At 56.0% G+C, this 25,911-nt stretch overlaps 1 protein-coding gene across 1 annotated transcript; it reads right to left on the bottom strand.

Annotated features, from left to right (window-relative positions):
* Positions 1–7: 7 nt before the first annotated feature.
* Positions 8–22,867, bottom strand: FAM110C (family with sequence similarity 110 member C). The gene is given in 6 exon segments (XM_037526913.2): positions 8–1,306; positions 3,561–3,855; positions 3,949–4,064; positions 4,067–4,140; positions 21,996–22,079; positions 22,860–22,867. Coding segments are annotated over 6 exon segments (636 nt in total). The 3' UTR covers positions 8–1,247.
* Between the last annotated feature and the right edge of the window lie 3,044 nt (positions 22,868–25,911).

The following is a 25,911-nucleotide window of genomic DNA, read 5'->3' as shown; positions in this document are numbered from 1 at the left end:
TGTTAAAATAAAACATTAAACTCAAAGACCTAAGCTCACAGCAAAAGTCATCAAAATGTACAATATAAACAAATACAATATATCAAAGTGAATTGATTTATGAAATATTTTTGGGGAAATTTTTTTTTGAAATATTTTTGAAAAACCCCCTTCTTTCCCCTCCACATTCTTTATAACCCCGTCTTTGTCCTCAAAGAGATGTATTTTGGCCAAACGTGGTGACTCCGAAAGAGCTGACTGGGGGGCAGATCCTCTTTGGGGGTCATCATGGAAACACACAGCCAGCTCTGGGGATGCGGGACCAGCTAGCCTCCTCCTGGCCGGGGACACTGCGGGGACCTGTCCGGTCGCAGCCTGTGGGGTGAGCGAGAGGTGACCCTGGCCAGGCTCTGCCGAGGTTCTCACAGGAGCCTGCCAGGTGCAGGCGCGAACTCAGGGCACTGCTGGGCACCAGGGGTGGGCTTGGGGAGCGCATTTTGGCTCTGGCATCTCTTTAGTGGTGCCTGCAGCATCCACAGCCAAGGGGTGGCCCTGCGGCCTCACGGGCTCTGCAGTGCTCGTGGCTGGGGTGACCAGTCGTGGGCTGGAGCCTCCCCACGGTTTATGGGTCAGCGGTGCCCAGTAGGGAGGCTCCATGGAGTGTCTGCCCCACCAGCCTGCATACTTCCTGGGCCTCGGAGCTTAGGTCCAAACAACGGGGTGAGGCAGGCGGCCCCGGCCAGTGCCAGCACTTCCATGCTAGCTTTAAGATTCTTTTTTTTTTTTAATTGACTGAGGTGTCATCTTGGCACCTCTTGGTCAGCAGGCCAGGAAGGCGGGGGTGCTCCTGGAAGTACTCCCAGACAGCTCTCCCCACTTCTGCTGCCTGAGAGGGCAGGTGCACCAGTGGAGGAAGCCTCCGAGCAGCATCCAGGCCCGTCTTCTCCCTTGTCTCCGGGCATTTGGCTCTTTTGAAGGGACCTGGGCATCCTTGAAGGGGGCTCCATGGGGTCCCGGGCCTGGGCACCCAGGGCAGTGAGGACAGCTCGCTTCCGGAGCAGCAAGGAAAGGCGGCGAGTCCACAGCAATCCGCCCATGCTTCTGCACGTGGTTCCTGCAGGAACTGACACTCCTGCATTTTAAGACATCTCCTTTTGCATTTAAAAGCTTGAAGACAAGTTGACAGTAAAGGTGCCTGTAGTACAGTTTCTCTGACAGAACCAGCACTGTCTCCTTGCAGGCCTCTTTCTAGACCTCTGAAGCTTCGTTCACCTCCAAGCGCTCACAGCTGCAGAGCAGGTGCCTTGGGATGTTGGGGAGGCCAGCGCTAAACACCACAGTGGGGTGAACAGACAGAAAACAAGGCAGATGGTCAAATACTTGAGGGCAAAGAGAATGAACATAACTATCTCTAAAAGGTGCGGGCCAAGGGGCCTCCCTGGTGGCACAAGGGGTTAAGCACAGCACTGTGAAGCTATCCACAGCCACTGCAGCACGAGTTCAATCTCCAGCCAGGGAGCTGACCCACATGGCGCAGCAGACCTCTCCTGTCCCCTGCTGCTCCCCTCAGCAGTGTGTTTCAGTCAGTCTGCCTGTTCTGCTCCCCACTCTCTCTCGTGAATCCTCTTACCCCCGCACCTCTGGCCCTTACCCCAGTTCTTATATGCATAAATAAATAAATCTTTCAAAAAAAAAAAAAAAGGCACGAGTCGGCCAGAAGACAGGGTGGGCAGCTTCAGGTCACTCAGTGGCCTCTTCATAAAATGCAGTTGGGACAGCTCTGCACGTCAGGGGGCGAGGGGTGAGGCGGGAGATGCAGCCGGCAGTGGGAGGCTGAGAGTTTTGTTCTGAAATGACAACATTTATCCCAGATTTACTCAAGGGACAAGTCGCCAATCTTTTATAACAATATTAAAATCAGCAACTGGCGGGGATCCCAAAGTTTCAGCTGCATTATCATGAGCCCAGAACAGGAGGCCGACCACACACAACGGCTGGACACGGGCTCTGAGAACTGTATTCGGAGAAACGGGGCTGTGGAGGGACCCCATCGCCGCTCCCAGGTCCCAGGGGCACTGCAGACCCCACCAGTCATGCTGAAAGCGTTTTTACTCTTATGAACTTGTTATTGAATTCTGGACGAGCAATTTTGATTTATAATATCGCTATCTACCGAGGAAATAAAAACCTCCATATAAAATATCTTTTTTGCCTAGAGAGCAGACTTTTGTTTATCTCAAATTTTCTGCATTTTTTGCTTCATCTGCATCCAACACAAACACCCCAGCAAGTTGGGGAGAAACTGCTGCCAGCGTCCCCGCTCCCACCATTTCCAGGGTCAGGGCCAGCTGGACAGTCGGCCAGGACCTGCTTAAGCCACCGGATGCCTGTGGGGGTCACTCCCTGCCAGGCCTTGCTCTTCTTCAGAGAAGAAACTGGGGGGGGGGGTTGGTTTGCTCCAGCCTGTGGCACCGAGGAGGGGCCCCAAGAGTCACTCTTCACTTCAACACACGTGGCTTTTGTTTTCCCTTCCTGGTCCAGTTGTGAAAACGGGTGACCGCCTCCGCGGAGTCATACAAAGTCGTGAACCACCTGCCACGGCGAATGGACAACGGAAGCTCCATCTTAGTCACACCAGCCAGGCCTCCCCTGCGCTCGGGGCTCTAACCACCAGGCCACCACCTGCTCGGCAGAGCCCTGGCCGCGCTGGAGGCCGCTCTGCAGGAAGCCCTTGCCGCCGCCTCGCCTCAGCCCCACAGCACAACTGCGCAGAATGCAAGCTCGATTGTGGCTTTACTTGGATTTCGGTTGCCTTCTACTTTCTGTGGGGCCTTACACTTTCTAGCTTAGTGGGAAACGAACGGATAAACCCCACAAACCACGAGGAGGACTGAAGCACAGGCCTCAGCGCACCTGCCAGGCCTCTCCCTGGCAGCAGCGTGGTCAGCAAGGCCCAGTGCAGGGGCCCCTCCACGCCAGGCTGGACACCGCCTTCAAGTCACTCATCTGAAGGGCAAATGAAATAACGCCCTCGCAGGCGCTTGTCAGAAACCTGGATGCTGTCATTGAAGGTGAGGGAGAAAAGGCGCGGAGCTCGCTCTGCGCTGGAGAGCTGGGAGAAGAGCTGCCTTGGAATTCTCCTCACGCCCTCAAAGGTCCACAGAGCATGTCCGCACAAGGGGAGGTGGACGCAGAGCACAGTCTCCGCTCCGAGCCACGGGCCCTGGGTGCGCCCAGGCTGCGGGCGGGGACACCGCCCCTTTCCGCCCGGTACGGGAGCCCTGAGGCCCAGAGCCCGGGACCGGCCCTGCTGTCCACTGAGCTGCCCGGGCAGCCCTCCTGGAAAGCTCCGGCCCGGCGTGAGCGGCGGCAGCTGCAGGGAGCCAGGGAGGCTGGGAAGAGCGCGCAGGGCGGCCCGGCCGGCCCTACCAGGAAACCGGCCAGAGCGGCTCGGCTGGGGGCGGCAGCGGACGGGGCGCGCGGGGCCGCCTCTCCCCGCGCCCACGGACAGGCCGGGCCGGTCTTCCCGCGCCCCCCCCCCGCGCCCCCGGGACCGGGGCCGCCCGGCCCCGCCAGCCCACCTGGGTCGGCCGCCGCGGCGCGCCGGCAGGTGAACAGCCACTGGATGATGCGCGCGTTCCTCTCCACGACCGACGGGGCGGCGCGCAACGGCCCGGGCGGCTCCTCGTCGTCCGGCGGCCCCGCGTCGCCGCCGCTGCGGCGGGAGAAGCCGCTGTCGGAGGTGGCGACGCTCGCGCTGCGCGCCCGGGCCCCGGCGCGCTCGGACGCGGCGGCGAAGTTGTCCCGGCCGAGCGCGTCCACCACGGCGGGCTCCAGGCCGCAGAAGCGGAAGAAGGCGTCGCGCGCGGGCGCGGGCCGGGCCGGGGGGGCCGCGGCGGGCGCGGGCCGGGCCGGGGGGGGCCGCCGCGGGCGCCGGCGCCGGGTCCCCCCCGCGCGAGCGCGCCCCGCCGCCCGGTACAGCAGCAGCGAGTCGGGCCGCAGCGGCCTCCGCGCGACGGCGCGGCGCGGCACCGGGTCGGGGGCGCCCGCCGGGCCCTCGCCCGCCGCGGGGCCGCCGCCCTCGGGGCCGCCGCCCGGCCCGGCCCCCGCGGGCCCCGCAGGAACCGGGCGCGGTCGGCCGCCAGCCGCTCCACCGCGCTCCTGCGGGGCGCCGCGGGGGCCGGGGCCGGGCCGGCCGGGGCCGGGGGCGCTCGCTCGGGGCGCGGGCAGGGCGCGCATGGCGGCGGCGCGGCGGTCGGGCTCGCTGCCGTCTGCGCCCCGCCGGGCCGGGCCGGAGTCCGCGCGGGTGCGGCCGCGCCGGGGCGGCGCCCGGGTCCGGAGTCCCGAGCGGCGCGGCCCGCCCCGGCCCCGCCCCGGCCCCGCCCGCCCGCGCGCACCTGCGGCCCCGCCCGGCCCGGCCTCCCGCCTCGCGCCCCGCCCCGGGAGGCCCGGCCGGCCGCTCGCGAGGCGCCGACCCCGGGCAGGGCGCGGGCGGGGGCTCCGGGTACCTGCGGCCCCGCCCGCCCCGCCCGACTCCGGCTCGGGCGTTTCCGGAGCGCGGGGACCCCCCCCCCCCCGCAGGTGTCTCAGCCGCTGGATCCTTAGAGCGACCTCGGCCGCCTGGAAGTTTTGCTCCCGTCCCGTCGCTCCGGAGCGCCCGAGTGCTCACACCGGCCAGGAAAGGGTCTGAAGGCGCAGAGAGCCGCGCCCAGGACGGGCCACTCGGGGTCGGGAGAGCCCCCGGCCCGGGCAGCTCCAGGCGGCCCCGAGCCGGACCCCAGCACTCAGGGCTGCGGGCCCCTCCGTGGGACCAGACGGCCCAGGACGCTGCGTCGCGCCGTGTGGGGCAGGGAGGGCGGCTCAGGGCCGGGTTTGCTCAGGCGTCCCAAAGTGTAAGCAGAGACGCCCCCAAGATCCCCTTCTTCCCAGGGCTGGACACGGCGCCCAACACGTCCACCCCCGAGGCGGATGCCCACTCACCCCCTGCGCTGGCCGGCCAGCCACCCCCAGCAGCCCGCCCGGGGCCGGAGCTGGGCCTGGGAGCTGTTTCCAGAACAGGGCCCTGGGACCCCTGAAGGGTAGTGGGCCAGCAGGTGTGGGTCTGGACCCCCTCAGTGGCTGGGGTGGGGGGGCTGTCAGTTGGGCCTGGGATGTTAGTCCCTGTGCGGCCACACCCTGTGTCAAGGGTAGAAGCCCAGAAGCAGGTCTCCCCCCGCCCCCACAGCCCCAGGAGAGAGTCAGCTGGCCAGGGAGGGGCTGTGGCCTCAAGGTGAGAGGGTGGCACCTGGCCTGGCCACTAGCCCCCAGGCCGGGCTTGCTGGTGGGGACTCAGGCTTCGCCTCCTGTCAGTGGGAGGGGAAACTGGCTGGGACTGCGCAGTCCCGAGGGGCATCTCCTCCTCGTTTGTAGCTCCCCAAGCCAGGCAAGCCTGAAAGCCAGGACTCAGCCACCGGGCCTCTGGGCCCAGCATTAGTAGCCTGTTCCTCTGGACCCGTGACTGCCCCTCAGGATATATTTTGTCCTTTTGTAACAATTACCGATTTTATAGTTTAGCCTTGTTTCCTGGTGAACATTAAAGAAACTTTAGCCTGAAAGGCATAGGGTCAGGCCTGGGCTCTGCCTCCTGGAAGCCCTAAGCTCACAAGTCCCACACTCCCCTTGCTCCTCCTGAATTAGAGGTCATCCTGGCTGCCCGCTCGGGCCAGTGAGGTGACACATGAGGGGCTAGCAAGGGGTCTGGTCCAGAGCAAATTTCAGCAGATGTTAACTTTTAATGTTTTGATCATGATGATGGGTGTGATTAACTATCACATTTCAAATATGATTAGTGAATTCACCTGAATATTAACATGTTAAAATAAAAGTAAACCTGCTATAAATAGAGTTGCATTTAAGAGTTATAGCTTTTAGGCAAAATTAATTATATATATATATATATACATCTGTAATTCCCCTACTATTAAACAGATAATTCACTATAAAAATGGAACTAGAGTATTAAGATAAGAGAATTGTGTAAATAAATTATTCTCATTGCTCAACTGGTTGTGTTGTGCCCAACGTCGACCAGTGCAGCCACCAAGGACACAGACAGCCGATGCAAGAACATAAAGGAGTTTATTACGGGCTCGAGTCCGGGCCCTCGACACGCACCAATGCAATGGCAGAGGTCGAGAACCCCGAACAGAGGAAGCAGGGGTCTCTTATAGGGTCACAAGCAGGCGCGAGTTTTGAAACAGGCTGGCAATTACTCATTGGCTACTACAAAGGCATTTTGGCGCACACGGTTATAGTTTCAAACTGATTGGACAGTTAGTGATGCTGTCCCATTTATGGATAGGACTGCCCTCATTGGCGGCTGGGGTGGTCTGCTTTTTCGTCACCAAGTGGAGTGAGGGTTGTGACTGTCAAAACTATCTCCGGAATGCGGCTGTACAAGGACTAACATATCAAGGTGGAGGATATACAAAATGGCGAAACCTTGGCTAAGCTTGGTTCCACAGTTGCCTGAACTTTGAGCCAATTTCCTTTTTGGTATCACCAGAAAGACTTGGTCAGGACAGTAAAATGCTTATGAAGCCTGTGAGCCAGAAGCTCTGCCCCAGGACTGTTCACTGCAGACGCATGTTGGGCAGCAAGGGGAACAGGCAGCATCGCTGTGCCCATGGTGGGCCATCAGTCACGCTTCCACAAGCGACTTCAGGCATGGGAAATGACTCTGTGAAATTTAAAAACAGCACAAGCATAGCAGCAATCTTGAGTAAATTTCTAGTAACACAAAACTTACCAAGACTAAAGCACAAAGAAATGGAAAGTCTGAACTTTTAATTGGTAAGAAGATTGAATCAATAGTAAAAAAAATCTCCCAACAGAGAAAAGCTCTGGGTGTCGTGGTATCATTGACCAAACATCTAGAGAAGAGCCTAGACCAATCCTTCTCACACTTTTCCAAAACTGAAGAAGAGACATCAATTCCTCACTCATTCTGTGAGATCAGCGTGATTCTAAAGAGAAAGTCAGACCAAGACACTACAAGAAAATAAAACCACAAACCAATATCCCTTAGCACTGCAGCAAAATCCTCAACAAATACAAACAAACAAGTCAGCTGTGTATCTAAAGATTTATACTCCGTGACTACGTGAGATTTACTCCTGGCATTTGAGGATGTGCCAACATATAAGCTCCATCACTGTAAAGGGCCACACCAGCAGGAAGGGGAGACAAACACACACCACCATAGCAATGGACGCAACAAAGCACTTGACAGAATTCATGGCCATGAAAAAAAAAAAAAACAACAACACACAAACAAACTTGAAATCTAAGAAAACTGTTTTGTTGGTGATGATGACACGGCACTGACAAATGGACGCTGCACAATGCAGGACACTGCTAAGGAACAAGGTCCTGGCCTTTTTATCCTTGGAACAATCACACAGCATCAGTGAGGGGAGGACAGCCAGGAAAGGGAGGTGAAGCTAGAAAATGTGCTCTGTCCTCTGTAGGGTCAGGGGTGGCAGAGTCTGCCCCCAGGCACTTCTTAACTGCTTGCTGACTCTGTATTGAGATTGAAATCAAGCCCCACACCCCAGCCATGATTTCTATCTTATCAACAAGGCGTCTATCCCAGCTGATCAGCTTTTGGGGTCCCTTGTCAGACAAGGGTCAATGGCCCCAGGGGGTTCCCAGTCATACCTGAGATGCACACCTTTCCCAGGGTGATCAGGTTTCTGCTCTTGATAGATCTGAAATGTACCTTGTAGGGTTGAGCTCCTATAGCTAATTGACAGGGCGGTTCTGACCTTGTAAAGGAATGTAGAACTGCAGGTAACAAAAAACGGTGGCTTAACAGACTGCTTGGGATTACCAGACCCACAAAAATTACATCAACACAACAAAAGCTGCATGTAAAAACCCACAGCTAGCATCACACTCTGTGGTAAGAGGCTGCAAGTGTCTAAGATCAGGAACAAGGCAAGATGCTTGCTTTGTCCATTTCTACTCAACATGGTGCTGCTGGAAGTTGTAGGCAAAGCAATTAGGCAAGAAAAAGACATAAAAGCCATCAAGATTGGAAAAGAAGAAGTAAAATTTTCTCTATTTGCAGAACATATATGACCTTATGTTTAGAAAACCCTAAATATTCTATTAAAAAAAACCTGTCAGAATGAAAAAGTGAATTCAGCAAAGTACCAGGATGCAAAATCAGCTCACAAAAATCAGTTGCATTTCTATATACTTACATAAGCAATCTGAAAAGAAAATCTAAACTGGGGCTCCGTAGTGGCGCAAGTGGTTGAGTGCCGCACTGTGAAGCTGTCTGCAGCCTCTGCAGTGCGGGTTCGATCCCGGCAGGCCTGCGAGAATCCCACGTGTCGTGGCAGACCTCTCCTGTCTCACTCGCTGCTCCCCTCAGCAGTGTATTTCGTCTGTCTGTCTGTTCTGTTCCCCGCTCTGGCTCTGGGGAATCCTCTCACCCTCCCAGGTATCTGGTCTGTACCCCGGATCTTACATAAATAAATAAAAAAATGTTTTTTAAAAATCTAAATATTCAATTTACAATGGCATCAAAAAGAATAAATACATAGGAATTAAATAAGGTGAAAATCTTGTACAATGAAAAACTACAAAATATTGCTAAAAATATTAAGATGTAGAGAAATGGAAACATGTCCAAGGTCATAGATTGGAAAACTTAATGTTGTTAAAATGTCAATATCACCTACAGCAATCTACAAGTTCAGTGTAATCCCTATCAAAATCCCAATGATGTTTTTGAAGAAATAATAAAACCCACCCTAGAATTCTGAATAGCTAAAACAATCCCCGGAAAGAACAAAACTGGAGCACTCAGTTGCTGAGTGCTGGTGCAAAGACAGACATGGATGCCAGCGGAACAGAACGGAGTACCTGGAAATAGCCCTGCAGGAGTGGCGGAAGGGCTTTTGACAAGGGTCCAAGGCCATTCAGTGAGGGGAAGGGCAGTTTTTCCAACAAAAAGTGCTAGAGAAACTGGACATTCACATGCAAAAAGGTGACCGCCCTTACCGAACTCCATGTACAAAAAAAAAAAAAAAACCCTCAAAATAAATCAAGAACTCTAAACAACAAAACTTTTAAAAGAAAACACAGGACAAAAACTTCATGACATTAGATTTGACAATGATTTCTTAGCTATGACACCAAAGTCTCAGGTAACAACAAAAAAGCAGATAAACTGAACTCCATGAAAATCTAAAATTTCTGTGCACCAAATGACTCTAGAGATCAAAATGGGGGAAATACCTTGTGGAGTTTGTCTTTCTCTTGTGTCAACCCCCATTTCTGAAGCTCTGAGCAGAGAATAACCTGTGTGTTCCTGAGTAGGGAGTGGAAAAACTGAAAAAGTATTTGTTAATGTGTTAAAATACGGCCCCTCTTACGTAGTTACGTGCGACATGTAAACACCAGTGACGTCTGCTCCAGCAACAGCCGACGCAAAAACAGTAATGAGGAAAAGAACTCAGACTGTAAGACTAGGAAAACCCGTGAGATTACCTGTGAGACATCTCAGAAATCCAAAGATCTGCACATAGGACAGTATTTTGAAGGCTGTGAGTGCGGCTCTACATACACTGCGAAAGTGCTATGCTTTCTATTGAAGGAACGAGTTTTTCATATATCGTATGAAATGAAATGAGTTATTAACACTGTTTTTAAAAGAATAAACAGTTAGCAGTGTTTTGAAAAATTACTGATAAACTAAGGAAGGAGGAATTTTCACTCATGTATGCTTCAGACATTGCCAGCCCGGCAGTGCACGGCAGTGATGCTGCCATGGACGTGTGGGTCATGCCATGGACTGCATGAGGCATGCATGCAGGGGAGACACTCACAGGGCCTGGGAGCCATGTGGCTGTGGGTGGAAGAGGCTGAGAACCTGGTGAATTCCAGTATATGACGTGGAGACGGAACTGTGCAATTAGAAAGGCAGCCTAGAGGAGCCAGGGTTTAGGGAGACGTTAACCAATTCACTTCAGCTGATTGTAGCCATTAAAGTGGACACAGTGACCACGTGGACTTTCGAGGGAGATGCTTGGCACGGCCAGAGAGCTGACATGGTGGCCAGCGGGGGTGGTCCAGGTGCGGCCAGGGGTGGAGCACTTGTCCTCCAGGACCTTCAGTGAACGTCACCTTTAAAAGGGGTCTTTTATTTCCCCTGAGTCGGAAGGAGGTGTCTCAGGGGTCCTGGCAGCTGCGGGGGGGCTTCCAGGTGGGGCCGGGTCCCTGGGGATGCAGGCCTTGGGGCAGCACGTGGAGGCCCGGGGACGCGGCCAGTGCCGCAGTGGTGTCCACTGCATGGCGCATTATGACCGGGGTGCATCCAAGTCCAAGCCTCTCGCAAGAACAAGACAACCAGCAGAGACCCGTGAATATGGAAGAAATTGAGAAGCGATAAAAATGTGACATGTGGTTGTGGCGGAGTCGCATGTCCTCACCCAGCCAGGGCGGCCCACTCGGCCCTGGGCGTCCAGCGTGCTCATCCAGAGCCTGCTGAAACGCCTGTCCAGTGCACACCTGCTCCCTCTCGCTGGCTTCCACAGCTTCTGGGGGCGCAGGCCTCTTCACTAAAGCTGTCTCAATCAACGTTTCCTCTCGTGGCTCAGCCCTCACTGGCAGTCATGTCCATTGTTGTTTCCTGAGCTAGCCCTGGTCTCTAGCCTCCTGCCGAAGCGGCTCTCGAGGTCCCCAGAAGGAGCAGAGGATGGAGACCACTGGGCCCAAGGAGGCAGCTGAGTGTCTTCAGGGAGCCCCACTGTGCTGCCCACGCAGTGGTGAGGACCTGAGAGGCAGGGCAGTGTGGCCATGCTGTCCCCTGGGGCTCCAGGGACAACCTTGCACCCCTCGCAGCCCTGGAGGCCCCGCCGGACACTGAGGCAGCACTCTGACTGCTCGGGAGTGTCTGGGCTGGCCGGAGCAGCAAGCGGCTCAGCTGTCCTTTCTGAGCCAGAGCCCGGTGTGCGCAGCCTTGGGGTTAATGCTGCAGAAAGTGACTTTTCCGCTGCAGCCGCGTGTCTATATGTCTCTCTGCACAATGCCAAGGCCTCGCGCTGGTCTCACCACTCGCTGAAACCTGTGCTGAGTGGTGGGCAGGCAAGGCTGGGGCCTCTGAATCATGAGGACTAGGAAGTGTCTGGACCCGGTGACTAACAACTGGGTGTTGTATCAGCCTGTCCAAACAAACTTTCAGAGACAACTGTGACGTTTAATCATTTACTTAGCCCTTGAGGAAGTACATAGTCTTCTCTGGAAGACACAGATGGAGGCCAGGGAGGGCACTGCTGGCAGGCGGAGCAGCCGCTGGCCACACGCAGCCTGCTCACAACCCACAGTGCTCCCGGGCACTGCCACCCGTGGCCTACTGAGCCCACCGTCCTGGGTCCTCAGCACTGTGTGGGGCAGCAACACCCAGGCACCAGGGGAAGGCTTGAGGTGGCTGAGCTGGGCCAGCACTGATGCCGTAATGTCAGGCCTTCAAGGCCTCGTCTCCCAGCCAGTAACGGCTCCCGGCTGCGGGGGCCACGCTGAGTCCCGGCCACTAGGCCACCCCGCTGGTGTCTCACGAAGCCGCAGCAGGAATGTCGCAGACGCTCAGGCAAGCAAAGAGGCAGATTGTTTAGAGATGAAAAAGCTTGAGGAGAAAAGGAAGAGAAATAAATGGGACTCTTAGGGCGGGGGACCAGGACAGGGAGGGGCAGGGGAGCCGCGTGGAGCCGTGTCTGGGGATCTAGACCTGCTTCCCTGATCATTCTAAAGCCCCTCAGTCTCCGGGATTGGTTAGATCTCGGGGGCCTCACTCACTGCCTAATGGCTCTGTGCCCAGAACTAAGTCTCTGTCCCAGCCCTGACCTCAGCGCACTTCATCATCCTTGTTCCGGAACGTCCTGTTGCCCCGAGTCCTGGGGTGACCAGTCCCCTTTGGAATTTGTTGCCCTCGTCTCTGGAGCTTCCTCACCTCTCCTGAAGTCCCTGCCTGCACTGTCCCTGAAGCTGCCTGAGTATCCCTGACTGGCCCTGGGACTCAGCGGCACCATTTCCTGGAGGCCAGGGGAGTCCACTCGCGGTGGGGCCCCGAAGGCCACGGCTGTGGGGACCTCAAAGGTGGCCCCACAGGAGTCTCAGGGCCGCTTTTTAGAGTAAAGCAGATTTCACAGCAGACGGCTGGACTTTTAAGAATCCGGGGTTCCTTCTTTGCACCCCTCTGTCCCCCTTCAGCTCGAGCGTTGTGCACCTGCGTTCCCATCCCAGCCCAAGCACCAAGGTGGCCAAGCAAACACACGAGTTACACCACACCAACCCCCTTATCGCACCGGCTCCACCACCCCAGCTCCCTCCGCCTCCTGCCCCAAGATAAACACTGGAATTTTCCACCTCCCCAATTCTGCTTTCCTTTTGCTTACGATTCTCTCAGTCTCGCTCCCTCTTCTCCCATTTTATTGTAAGTCGTGGGGCAGGTCCAGGTGAACGTCCCGCCTCTTGCTGGGAAATCTCAGCGAGCATCCAGCTCCACCACTCACAGACTGTCCTCCACAGGACACCGGGGTGGCCGAGTTCCGTGTCCCCACAGGGCAGGGCCCCGTTCAGCAGCAAGAGCCCACTGACTTTGCCGCCCCTTGGGGAGCCACCAAGGCTGTCTTCCACCAGCTCAGGGTCCTGTCCACGAAAGGGCCTCTGCCTGGGCCCCACTGCTCCTGGCTACTTTCCCCACCCCAGGTTGGGACGCAAAGGGGCCTGCCTCGCCCCGGGCCAGGGGCTGGGGCTGCGGAGGGGCGCAGAGCAGCTATTCACTGAGACCCTGGGAAGGTGAGCATCTTCCTCCCTCTGCCCAGTGCCAGCCGGGAGAGGCTGGCCCCGGCCTCAGCCCTCAGCCTCTTGCCCCTCCCGGTGGGAGGCCACGTAGTCAGCGGTGACCAGGAGGCAGCAGGGCTTGGTCAGACTGACCCAGACTCAGGCCCGGACCCTGCACCCACACCCCCTACCCAGATGCCGCTTGTGGGCAGAGCCCTGGGACTGGACGTTCTCCCCGGCAGTGCCTGTCCAGGGTTCCTTCCTTGCACCCCTCTGTCCCCCTGTCCTTCCTGCCCAGCTACTCACAGCCAGCTTGGTGTTTGCTCACGGAGCGCGGAGCTGGGAGCCTCTGGGGGTTTGGGTCCGTTGCCTGGTAGTAGCTTCTGGATCTTCACACACAGTAAACTCAAGTGAAAAATCTGCTTTCCAAATAAGTGATTAGGTCGAAATGTCCAGTTTAGTAAAAAGAAACCACACAAAGCAGAGAACAGCCATCAGAGGGTGATGGAGCGGCAGATGTGGCCTTGAGGATGGCCAGGCCGCTGTCTCAGGGAGCTCAAAGCGCCACAGCAGAAACAGAGAAAGTGGGTGATGTATGGACACATGGGAACACCAAAACTAGACAAAAAACCAACCGAAAAACAAAACAAAACAAAAAAGAAAATTCTAGAGCTGAAAAGTGCAATAACTTTGAAACCATTAAAGTTCACTAGAGTGAGTTAAAGAAAGGCCCGGCTAGGTGGAGACAAGGACCAGCAGGAGTGATGGCCGGGCCACAGCATGGAGGGGAGAGGATGCTGGGGGGTGGGCAGCTCCTGGACCGCCGGGCGCTGGCCATGGACACCAAGCACCCAGAGAGGGGACGGCTGACCTGGCTTGGGGAGCAGCAGCCCAGCCCAGGAGCCCCAAGAAGCTCTGCCAGGAGGAACTCGCGTATGGCACAAGACGCGGGAACAGCCGTCTGCTCCCCAGGAAGCAAGAGAAAGTGACCTTCACAGACCACAGCCCCAGAAGCCATTCCAGAGATCACAGACTGCAGCCTAGAAGGTGGTAGTTGGTGAGCTTGGACACTGAGAGAGAAAAATTTCCAAAACTCTACACCTAGCTACCTAGCCTTCAAAAGTGAGGGAGCCGGTGAGAGGCCCCAGACAGAGCCAAGCTGGGGAGCTCCAGGCGCTGCACAGACCGGGAGGGCTGGGCCAGGGCTGGACATGGGAAGGCAGTTTTGTCTGCAGCGCGAGCTCAGCGGGAAGTTACGCTCCGCCACCCTTGCCCTGGTGCCCATGAGGGCAGGGCCCTGGGAGGCTGCAGGGGGTGGGAGGCCAGGCCCCCCCTCGCTGCCTGTACCCCCTTGGGCCTCTGCTCCCGTCTGCCCCCTCCCCTCCCCTCCCCCTCTCCACCCAAAGGCTCCCTGTACGGCTTGAGCCTGGAAGGAGCAGAGGAGAGACACCCAGGGCATGCGTCCACCCACGCCTCAGGCCCCCGAGGACGCACGCGGCGCCCAGGGCGGCTAAGGGCAGGAGGGGGGGCTGGACCCTGTCCTCGCGGGAGCCCGCCAGAACTGGAGGGGTGCAGTGTGACAAGGTGACGAGGCTCGTGGAGATAGAATGGCCAGATCAGACAGAGAAGATGACATCACAGCCGGGTATTTGCTCGTTTAATTGTACTGTTTGATGATGTTGCTTCTTTCAGAAACAATTTTTCTAAACTTTTTTATGAAAGTTGTTTAAAAAGTGCTGGAGAATTCTTACTGTTAAATCTGCAACCCATGGGTGCAGGATGTAGGGTGTAGGGTCGGGTGTAGGGTGCAGTGGGGCGCCAGCCTGGGGGTTTGCCGCCCTAGTTCCTTCCCTGGGCTGCACCCCCCCAAACCCCCTGCCCATAGCCAGTGGGGCCAAGGAGCCCTGAGGCCAAGCAGAGGCTGATGTGGCTGCAGAGGGCAGAGGGGCAGAGGGCAGAGGGGGGCGCCCGGGGCCTGGCCCTGGCCGCTGTCTTGGCTCCATAGGCGCCATACAAGGGTTGTGTGTCTGATGAGGTCTTGGGACAAACAGGCTGCCTGCTCTGACTGCACCCATGGGCGTCCGTGGTGGGGTGTTTCCCGGGGTCTTATGGGGCGGTTGTCTCTGGGGTAAATAGCGAGTGGGTATCCAGAGCCTCTGTCTCGGTCGGGGCCCACAGGCAGCGTCACAGGACACAGAGCGCAGAGCCAGTGTGCGCCGCAGGCGCCCTCGGGGTGGTAAAGGAAAGCCCCTTTCCAGGAAATGACTTCTTGGCAGTTGGGGGCCGGAGGTGCTGCCGTGACCACAAGTCACTCAAGGGAATCCAGTCCTGGAGGCCCGAGGGGGGGCAACACGTGATGACTGACCCCTGCCTCCGACTCCCGGAGCTGGCATCTTGTGTCTGCAAAGGGCCTCCTTGCACCATCTCCCTCTGGCTCTGTGCAGACGCCGCAGGCCGCCCTGAACTCTGGGCTGGCCCCAGCTGCTGTTGTTTGGTTTCCTTTGCAAAGCCTTCGCTCCTCGAGACATTTCTGCAGTCGTTAGTCAGCGGCTGAGCCACCTGGCTGTGCTTTCTTGGGAAACCATGTAAACTTTCCTTGGCGATTGGATTGGGCACGTGACACTTTAAGAAGTTTTGTTTTCTTTTCTTTTGGTGAGAGAGTGTCCACAGAGGAATAGTATAAACTTTTCAAGGTAGAGGTTACTTATGAGCTGACAGAAACCAATGCTGGCTGTCGAAAGGAATTACACTAACAGAAATTCCTGCAATTAAGGGAAATGGTAGAGGCCATGTTTGTTTGAAAAGCTGGTTATACACACATGTAATTGGTGTGTACTTTAAAGTAATGACTTACAGGTCAGCTGTCAACTAATCCAAATACTAGAGACTCTCCACCCCTAATTCATCTTGACTTTTAGTATTAGATTGGAGCTGCTAAGAAATTAGCAGTATTGATAACTTTTTATGGTTTCCTGAAAGCAAATCAAACGTACCACAAAAACCAACACCACCTGGCAAGGCAGGACCGAGACTTCTGTGCTCCTCGGTGGTTAGTCATCACTCGTCACTCCTGCAGTAGCCCGGAGAATCCAATGGAATCTGCACACTCAAAAAATAAAAATAGATTCCCTCAGACATGGAATGCTTCCAGATCACCAAGTGTTTAGAGTTATATAGAGACAGTATCTGCATATATGACTTAAGATTTTCAGCTCCACAGTTGTGTTAGGTGAGCAGAATTTCTTTTTAAGTCCCAGGATTATAAGCGGCCTATCCATGAGGACTCACCAGCAGAGATATTGTACTATAAGATACCCAGGAAGAAAAATGAAATTCAGTTGAATGTAACATTTTATTTAGCAAATTCCATTTTTCTTTTCTTTTCTTTTTTTTCTGTGGGACTCTCGCCGGCGGCCGGGGAACGAACCGGCGCTGCAGAGGCTGCAGGCAGCCTTGCAGCCCAGCGCCCAACTGCTGCGCCACCAGGGGAGGCCCAAATTCCATTTTTCTTTAAAAACTTGTCCATAATATAATGTGAATAAAATAAGCAACATATAGGACAAGATATCTGGTTTCATCCCATTTTTTGATCAAAGTCTATCTAGTTACATACATTATTAATTCTGTTCATCTATAAACCAGATTTGGAACACTTGTTTCATGGGGTGGATTATATGAGATACATACTTGTATTTTAAATGTTTCTCTATTTTTGAGATGAGGAAGCCAAATTTGTTCCCAGTCTGGGACTTTCCAGAGTTGCAGGAGAGTCCCTCCGGCTGCCGGGTACCCCTCACTCACAGGGGTCCCCCCAGGCACAGGGCTGGAGCCCTGCTCCCTTCTACCTGTGGCCAGACCAGACCTGGTAGGTGCCCATGTCCCCTCCCGCCCACACCAGAGTGCAGGGTTGACACCAACACTGATTCTAAGCGACAGGGTAGATGTCGCCTGACAGAAAGTAATTTGACTTGGTCAGAAATATTCAGGAACGATTTTTTTCTCTTAAACTCCTCATTGTATTTTCTTCCCAAGAAACTTAGAAAACAAAGAAGAGACAATTATAAGATAAATTTTATTTTATTTTATTTTTTAAAGATTTATTTATTTTTTTATTTATATAAGCACTGGGTACAGTCAGAAGTGCGGGAGGGTGAGAGGATTCACCAGAGCCAGAGCGGGGAGCAGAGCAGGCAGAAGGACCGAAGTAGACTGCTGAGGGGAGCAGCGGGCGGCAGGAGAGGTCTGCGCGCCATGTGGGACCCTCCCCCAGTGGCCGGAGATCGAACTGGTACTGCAGAGGCTGCGGCAGCTTCGCAGTCCAGCGCTCAACCACTGTGCCACCAGGGGAGGCCCAAGATAAATTTTATTTTTACAAATATTCGGAGGGCAGAATGACCATTTCAACTTCAAACGTAGCTTAGGAGATAACTGAGACAAACTCAATAGTCTAAAGAATTAGAAATTGTTAGAATTGTTAATATCAGTTAAGATGCCGCTGTGAGCACTTATTAGAGGCCAGATAGTTCTCGCACTTTTCCCATTTACTCTCACGACGCGATGGCGTCTTACATCTGTTGGTCCGAGGGCAGGCGACGATGGAGGGGCTTGGGCCTGTGTCCCCTGCTGGCGGGAACAGCACTCGTGTCCCCAGTAGCGTTGCCAGAGGCGTTTCTCGAGCTGCCACCTCTGTAGGTTCTCGTGGAGCTCACGACATTAATTTTAAAAATACTTGAAAGTATTTTTTACTCTAATGCATGGCTCAGTACCATATTCAAAATTTATATTTTTCAAAAAGTCACCTATGACAGCTTCCTTGACCACAGAGCCCAGAGGCACGGGCGGGCGTGGGGGAGTTCTTGCGGGTCCGGCAGCCAGTGAGCCCTTCGTGCTCACACCCACAGGCCAGAGAGGGCCACGTGCACCCTCACAGCTCCTGAGCAGCCTCCAAGCTTCTGACTGAAATCAAGAAAACGCTGCTCCTGGCTCTCCAGGGGCGTGGGGCTGAGCTCGGCTCCAGCTTCCGCGGGGTCATGGTCATATTTGCAAGTGAGTGAAATGAAGTGTTGAGAAGGTTCTCGGCCGTTTTGCTGGACAGAAAGATAACACAACTCCATCAGCGAGATGTTGCTTGAGAGGCGGACAGAGCGGCACAAGGAGCTTCTCTCTGCCCTGAGGCGGGACCGTGCTCAGCGCCTGCTGTCCATGCCCACGCACTCCGGCTGGTCACAGGCTTGGGGCGGCCATCGCCACTGGGGTGGGGGGTGTGAGACAAAATGGGGGGTGCATCAAGTCAAGTGCACGCCGGTCCTCGGCTGAGAGTCCAGCAGCGACCGCGTGGGCTGGACCTCGAGCCTGGAGCCCAAGAAACAGGCCCAGAATCGTCACTTGAGAGCATGGGCTCCCTGCAGCCTCCTGCAGCCTCCCACGCGCTGCCAGCGTGCAGGCGTGCAACTCCAAGCTGTTTGAAAGACGTGAATAAATAAAACAATAAATTCCTTTAGATTTCGCTTCCAAGAATCAGACCTTGAGAATCTGCCCTGAGCAAAGGCCGAGAAAACAGGGGCATGGGTTCAGAGGTGAGAGCGTGCTCCCCGAGAGGCAGTGCCTGCGATGTCAGCACGAAGCCTGTAAACCCTATTTCGTGGCAGCGCAGAGACTTCTTCTGCTTCCCACCTGCCTGTGCCCTGTCCCGGGGAGCTCTGCCTGCTGCCCGCGGCGCCTGGCACTCCAGGTAACCTCGGCTGTGTCTCCCCTACCTCGCTGACCCGGGGTCTCTCAGGGTGCGCACCAGCCTCAGACCCGCCCTCAGGTCTGCTCGGCCTCTGATGCTGACCCCACCCTGATGCCCTGTGCAGCTGTGTCCTTGGGGGAAAGAACTGTCCTGAAATACCAAGTGTCTTCTCCGGGGAGAGGAAGCACAGTCCCCTGGAGCTGCCCCCCAAGGGTGCCCCTGGTCCCGAAGCTGGACCCCCAGACAGCAGCCTGGTTCTCAGCACCTGGGGCACTCCAGACACAGCCTCCCTGCAGTCACTGGCCAGCGAGGCTGCACCAGGCCTTGGGCTCCCACCTCCCATGGAGCCGTGCATGGGAGAAGGGGTTGCCCTGCCACAGGGCTGGCAAGGGGTGAGGTTGGGGTGCGCCCCGAGGAAGAAAGAGAACGGTGGAGGGGGGTGACCAGAGGGAAACTGGACGGCCACAGAGCAGGGTGGACCGGCGAGCTTTGGGGAGACATGAAGGGAACCTAACATTCCTTCAGCAGACTGCCTTTGGTTTTCACCACATCCAGATGCTTTGCTGGACTCCGGGGCTCTGTCTGCTGAAGGCAGCACAGTCTGTGCTGGGAAGGCAGCCGTCACCACCCACTCTGGCCTGTCCTTCCACAGACACCAGCACTGGTGAGCCAAGGTAGCAACGAGGAGCCCTCTTGGAAGGCCCCCAGGTGCCCCCGAAGCCTGGGAATATAACGGGAGTGATCAGCAGAAGGAGGAAGCCCACTCAGGAAGAAGGACCGCTGTCTGGCCATCCAGAGGGCTGCGGGGCGGCAGTGACCTGTCACTCACGGCCCTCACGGCAAAGACCCCACTCTGTAGATGGCACAGTGGCGCCGAGGTTCCATGGATGGAGGTGCTGTGGGCCGGCTTCCGTGGCAGCAGTGCAGAGGGCCCTGGGGAAGCTCGGCCGCCCTTAGGGTGTCCCAGCCCTGCAGCCTCAGGCCCCAGCCCAGTGCCTCCTTCCTCTGGGAAGTGTGTTTAGATTTTATAGATTTTTGATAGATTTTTGTTATGTCAGCTTTCTGTACTCGGAGGTCTTAATTAAAGATTTTTAAATGTTAAGTAGAATGTTCACCAGTCCAGCTTGTAATATATATACAACAGACCTGTCACATCGTTTATTTTCTTTAAAAACAAGCTTCTTGCACAAGTTCCCCGTGGAACTCGGATCTGGAGTTTAAGGGCATTTGGAGCTTAGTGTCGTGTAAACAAAGTTCTCCCAGATGCCAGAGTCCTTTTTGGGGTGTTGCACTCCTGGATCCCCACCAAGCTGGGCTTTCTCAGCTTTTGGAAAAACAAATCCTTCTTGGGCTGGAGGCTCACAGCCCGCTGGTGCTCACCGCTGAGTCATAAATTCCTAAACGCCTGTAAAGCAGACACCCTTACACCGACACGCTGCTCAGAGTGGAGTCTCGAACATTCTGTCTGGTCAAGACGGCACAAGGGCCGGCCTGTGGGCCTGCGTCCACAGAGGAAGGCCGTGGCGTCAGCCCTGGGCACCTGGGGACCCGGGTCTGGAGGGGCGTCCAGGCGTCACGGGGGCAGGGGCTGCGCGGGAGCGGAGGTGGGGCGAGCCCGCAACCACAACCCGGGATTCGGAGCATGGACTTGCTTTTTGGAGCTTAAAGTTTCTTGTCATTAAAATAGCAGCGCCTGCCCCTGGGCTGCAGGGCTGTGGGGCCTGGGGAAGCGGGGCCGGCGTCCGCCCGGAGAGGAGTGCGGAGCACCAAGGTGCAGCGAGAGGTGCGGCGGCAGGTGCGGGGTAGGAGCACGGCAGGGGTGGGCGGGCGAGCCAGGCCAGGAGGCTGCTCGGGCGGCAGAGGACAGGGAGCGAAGGCGAGGAGCGGGCCGGGGAGCCCCGTCTTTGCTCTTTCTCCTCATCCTCTGCCTCCTGCCCCTCAGCCCCCTCTCCCACCTCGCTTTCTCCTCTCCGGCCTTTCCTCAAGGCCTCCCTCAAGGATCCCAGAGCCCCTCAGACTCGCAGCGCGAGCAGGCTGAGCCCCGGCCCAGCTGGCACAGACAACAGCCTGCCTGGCCGCGGCCTCAGAGCCACCCCGGCCTCGGCCTATCCTGGAGACGTGAGCCCAACGTGGCACAGGCGCCCCCACCTGCGGCTGGTGGGAGCGGGCACCGGGCTGCTGGGCTCAAGCCTCCCGGCCTGCAGCTGGCCCTTCCCTGGCCCTCCCTGGAAAGAGGGGGTGGGGGTGCGGCCACCATTCAAAGCCACGACCAGACACCCCCTCAGCCAGCAGGAGACCGTCACAAGCCGAGGAACGTGGAGTCCACGCACCCTGGGGGATCCGGCAGCCATGCGGGCAATGGTGCAATCGTGGAAACCAGGACCACGGAGCCTGGAGTGGCATGTGTACGGAGGACACAGCTGGCAAGTCTGCAGTCACCTTCATTTATCACAGCAAGAGCCATAGAGAAAGACGGGGACACAGCCCATGTCCACCGCCATCTGCGGCCGGTGGGTGACCCTCGGGGGCCTGACCTGTCATGCCGTCCATGCCGTCCTTGTCACCTGCCAGTCTCCTGCGGTGCCTGACCCACCAGCCCCTCGCTGCCCAGGGTGTGTGCAGGAGACCAAGTGTCCGGGGTTGGCACCGCCTGCCTCAGGCTCCACGGGGTAGGGCATGTCTCCAGCAAATGCTCAGCAGACACCGCCAGGCCCTTCTGAGCCTGTCACCCAGTAGGGGCCTGGAGGGGGTCACACAGAGAAGCTGCGCTCACGGGCGTCTGTGGGGGTCCTGTCTGCCAAGCAGACGGCAGTGGCCATGGGCCTGGGGCTGAGATGGGCTGATGTTTAAGGCATGAGCCTCGAGGTGAAGTCCCAGGGCCCCACCCAGTGACCTGAACTCCTGACAGATGGGCGCCCAGTGCTGGCATGTTGACTAGTCCTGCAGGCCTGCTCCCCCAGCTGAGACCACGCTCTGCAGACAAGCAGGAGCAAGGCGGAGGGTACCCAGGTCTCTGAGCAGCCTGCACCCCAGCCGCCCGCACCGGGCATTTCAGCCTCCCTGCCGGAGGACCGCCTGCTGTGGTGGCCGGGCAAGGCAGGCCCAGGGGGACGTGGGCTGGAGAGAAGCGGAGTGTCCTGACAAAGGAGAAATGAAGGAACCTGCACGTTTCTCTCGGTGAGCGCGCTCAGGGGAGAAGGGAGGGCAGGAGGGGCCAGTTAGGGGCTCAAGGGTGCCCCGTCATCCTGCCTGACCTGTGAGGGAGCTGGGGCCAGTCAATCACAGCTGGGTCACCTGTGCTCGGTGGGGTGGAGCCTGAGCCGTGAGTTCAGGCATCCATGCCAGCCCCGAGGCCACGGCGGGGAGGCGGGCGGACCATAAAACACCTGGCGGGAAAGCACGGCCCGTAGGCTCTGTGCCTGGAAACCTGCCACAAAGGCCACATGCCCCTCACCTGGTCGCCTGCAGCTCCATGATCTGTGATGGCACCACCAGGCCCATCTTCCCCGCAGCCAGGACGTCCCCACAACACCCAGGCCTGAGGCACCAGGTCTGCAGGCCAAGGCCCCGCACCACACACCTGTGAAGCTGTGGGCTGACTACAAAGCTTCCAGAAGCCCCTGGAGGTCTCCTGGTTCCTCCAAAGCAGCTGTCGATAGGGCATGGAGACGAGGACCTGCTTCTTGGGGCTGCAAGCCTCCAGGAGCCCCTTTAGCCAACCTCTGACTGCTTACATTTTCTAACTTGGGGAGGCAAAAAAAAGGAATTTTAGGAATTTTCTCCCCAACCTGTGTTTATCGGGTGATGCTGGTTCACGCAGGTGTCTCTGAGTTAGGGGTTCTTGGCTCTGGGTGTGCATCCCCAGCATCTCTGCTTCTGCTGCTGGCCCCGGCGGTCAGGTGGCCACCGGGATGTGCTGGCCTTGCTGCCGGGCAGGGCCTGCCACCTCCCCAGAGGGCCAGGAGGCCCAGCTAGTCTGGCAAAGATAAGTGAGAGCAAAGCCAGACAGACCAATGTCCCATTACATAGTTTCACTCTTTGGAAAAAATTAATTTGTACTTGAGTTCTTTTTTAGCCATTATTATTTAAACAAACGTCTTTGTTTCTCTTGGATCACGGCACGTAGCTGTATGAATTCAGAAGCGTGGGAGCCTTTAGGCAAACAGTGCGGGGCCACCCTGCCAAGGCGGCGGGTTCCGTGTGGGAAAGCAATGCGGCGACATTGGAATAATGCCCAGGGGGCAAGACCCTCCTCGTGATGGGAGCCTACTGGAGAGCCCCTGCCAGGTGCTTTGAATGCTGTTCCTCCACATCTTACCTGAACATCGCGCCAAACGTGGCGGCAGTGCTGCGGGCTGGGGTGCACCACTGCAGTGCTGCTTTTCTCTTTGTAATCAAGAAGCATCTTGGGCAGACATTTTGAGGCACAATGTGCCCCCAACCCCTGACTGCGTCCATTGTGGCTCTGGCCCGCACGATGGTCACCGTGGCACTCTGACGGAGAGCTGATGTCTCCTGGTTCTTTTCTATTTTCAGCTGGAATTCTGCTGTAAGCAAGAGCTGCTCCTCCCCAGCATTCATCTGTTTTCTGATCATTCACATCAATATGAGCTCACGGGTGTTTATTTTGTGGTTATAACGATATTTTTGTTACTCATCATCAGTGCTCAGGCTATTCCAGGTGCGGCCCCTCGGGCCTGTCAGGAGGACGCCACCGCCCGGCATCCCATGTCCTCTCTGAGCAGCTTTTGGTTTCTGCACCACACACTCTCCAGGCTCGCCTGCACCTCCCCGCCCGTCCTGGGACCACTCTGTTCTCAAGAGCCCTGGCTCCTCCTCCTGGCACCAGGCTGGCGTGGCCCTTGAGGTACTCACAGGCCAGGCTCTGTGGGCAAGATAAGCCGCGACAGCTCAGGGTCGTCCCTTCCAGCACTCTCGGTGGACAGAACCAGGACACGCGTGTGTGCACACCTGCCCACACCTGCACGTGCCCACATATCCCTGCATGCACCTTCATATACCTGGGCTGCCTCTCTGTGCCGCCTGTGCCTGCACACATTTGTGCACACATTGGAAAAGCATGAGTTCATAGTGATGCTCGGAGTCAGACGCCATCCAGACTCATTCTCGTCTGACCCTGCGTTGCTGAGTTTTCTGAGCACGTGGAGCCTGGCTCTGCACCTGGATTGTTCTTCTGGTTGTTCAACACTAGTCCACGCCAGTGACCAGCTGGCCAGCAATGGTGCCTGTTTTCCAAGCCTGGACTGTGCTTATTCCCCATTCTCCTGCATCCCACGCCGCTGGCTGCACCCGGTTTGCTCTCCTGCAAGTCACCGCAGTGTCTCTGGGCTGTCTGGGGGGGCTTGCCAGTGAAGGCAGAGCCTGCACCTTGGCTGTGTGTTTGGGCTCAGGTGTGACAGACATTTTTCTAGAACTACTGTGTCACCAAGATTGGCATCAGGAGCGGGGAAACCCCACTGCAGACTCCACCCCTGGGCACAGCCTGGCCTCGGTTCTGTGGTCCTGGCTCCTGGAAGGGTGAGCAACATTCACAACCTCAGGCATTCTGTGGGTGCGAGCACCCTGTGCTGGCTACCGCGTGGCACACGGCAACATGCCTGGGGCAATGCGTGGCCGGCAGCGGTGGGGGAAACTCAGAGACCCCCTCTGCCATGTGCTGCAATCCGGTGGCTGTCTTTGAGCAAAAGCTTGTCTGGGCCTCTGCTCAGCCTTGGGGTCTGGAATTGTTATTTCTGCCAATTTACTAAAGCTTTTTCGTTACTTTTTGCAGAGAAAATCTGCTGAACTTCTTACTCTGCCATTTTACTAACCTACCCGTCGCAAGATTTTTTTCTTCCCTTGGCCTGAGATGAAGTTTCACTGAAGATTGACAGTGAGTTAATAGCAGGGAAATTCTCAAGTCACATATCTGCCCTGTTAAACTCTTCCTCTGCCACTGGCATTTACTCGGTTTGCAGAATGGCCTGTGGGGACGGCGAGAAATGCTGACTCGTCGTGGAGGATCTAGGGAGAGTTGAATTTGGCCTTTTGTTCTAGTATTTTGTAAAGACGTTCGATGCTGAGCTGTCATTTTCCATATTTGTTATCCTGCCAAACTGGCTTAATCTGAAATACGATAATCACGACCTTTGTTCTGAAGCCAACTTGCTAACCAGAGACGGAGGGGCAGGCTGGTGAGGGTGGCTGTCACGCCCCTTCGCCACACTAGACTCAGTCTGGGGGCCCATTTCTCGCCATATTTACTTTACGCCTTACCCACTTCCTTAAATTAAAATTAATTAACAACAGATTTTATCGCTTGTGCAAATGTGGCTTGTTCGTGGCTCAGAGACAAACACGGGCGCCCGGGACGCTCAACAAACCTGCCCCATGTCAGGGCCCTTCTGTTCCTTTCCCTTTTATAGTAAACTGCCCCGCCGAGAACATTAAAACAACCCAAAGTGCCGACCTCCGGTGCCCCTGGCTGGCCTCTGAGCCTCCCCGGGTGCCCCTCGGGGTCCTGGTGCCCGCTGGGGACGGTGTGACCCACCCTGTCGGGTTTCCTTCACAGCAGGTGCCTACATCTGCAAGAGCACATTTCTCAGCCATCTAGAGTTCATGTACAATTCCACTTTTTTAACCAGGATAGAGAACTATTTTACCTGTTACTTGACACTTTTCAAAAGGAAATTTGTACAAGTATCGTAAATGGAAAAATAGTATCATTTGATACAAATAAAAAATAGCAACTAGGGCCTCCCTGGTGTTGCAAGGGGTTAGGTCTCAGCACTATGAAGCTGTCCGCAGCCTCTACAGCACGAGTTCCATCCCCGGCCAGGGAGCTACCCACAGGGCGCAGCAGTGACCCCTCCTGTCTCCTCGCTGCTCCCCTCAGCAGTGGATTTCAGTGGATCCGCCTGCTCTGCTCCCCACCCTGTCTCTGCTGAATCCTCTCCCCCGCCCCGGCCCCGGCACCTCTGGCCTGTACCCCAGCTCTTGTATGCACAAATAAATAAACCTTTAAAAAAAAAAAGCAACTATTTACATTAAACCTAAGCACAAAATTATTACTTTTTAAGATAAATAGATAATTAAACACATCTTAATATCTGTCAATTAGATTTTACAAAAAGAAAACTTACAGGTATTTCCAAAATGAGAAAAAATGGCAGTTGCTGAGAGTTAGCAGTAAACATTCTGGGCAGACACCATTCGCTCTAGGGTAGCAATTACTTGTTTCTACTTCGGAAGATAATTAAATTTTCTGTTCTGATGTATCAGTCTCCAAATGCCAGTTCATAGGCTTCCAAATTCACACTTCTTTTACCACTTATTAATTTCTCATTAATTTATGACTAAGATTAAGAAAA

The sequence above is a fragment of the Talpa occidentalis genome, unplaced genomic scaffold (genome assembly GCF_014898055.3).
Source record: "Talpa occidentalis isolate TD23 unplaced genomic scaffold, MPIMG_talOcc4v2.1 talOcc4.5, whole genome shotgun sequence".
Classification (NCBI taxonomy): domain Eukaryota; kingdom Metazoa; phylum Chordata; class Mammalia; order Eulipotyphla; family Talpidae; genus Talpa; species Talpa occidentalis.
This window is presented reverse-complemented; position numbering and strand designations above follow the sequence as displayed.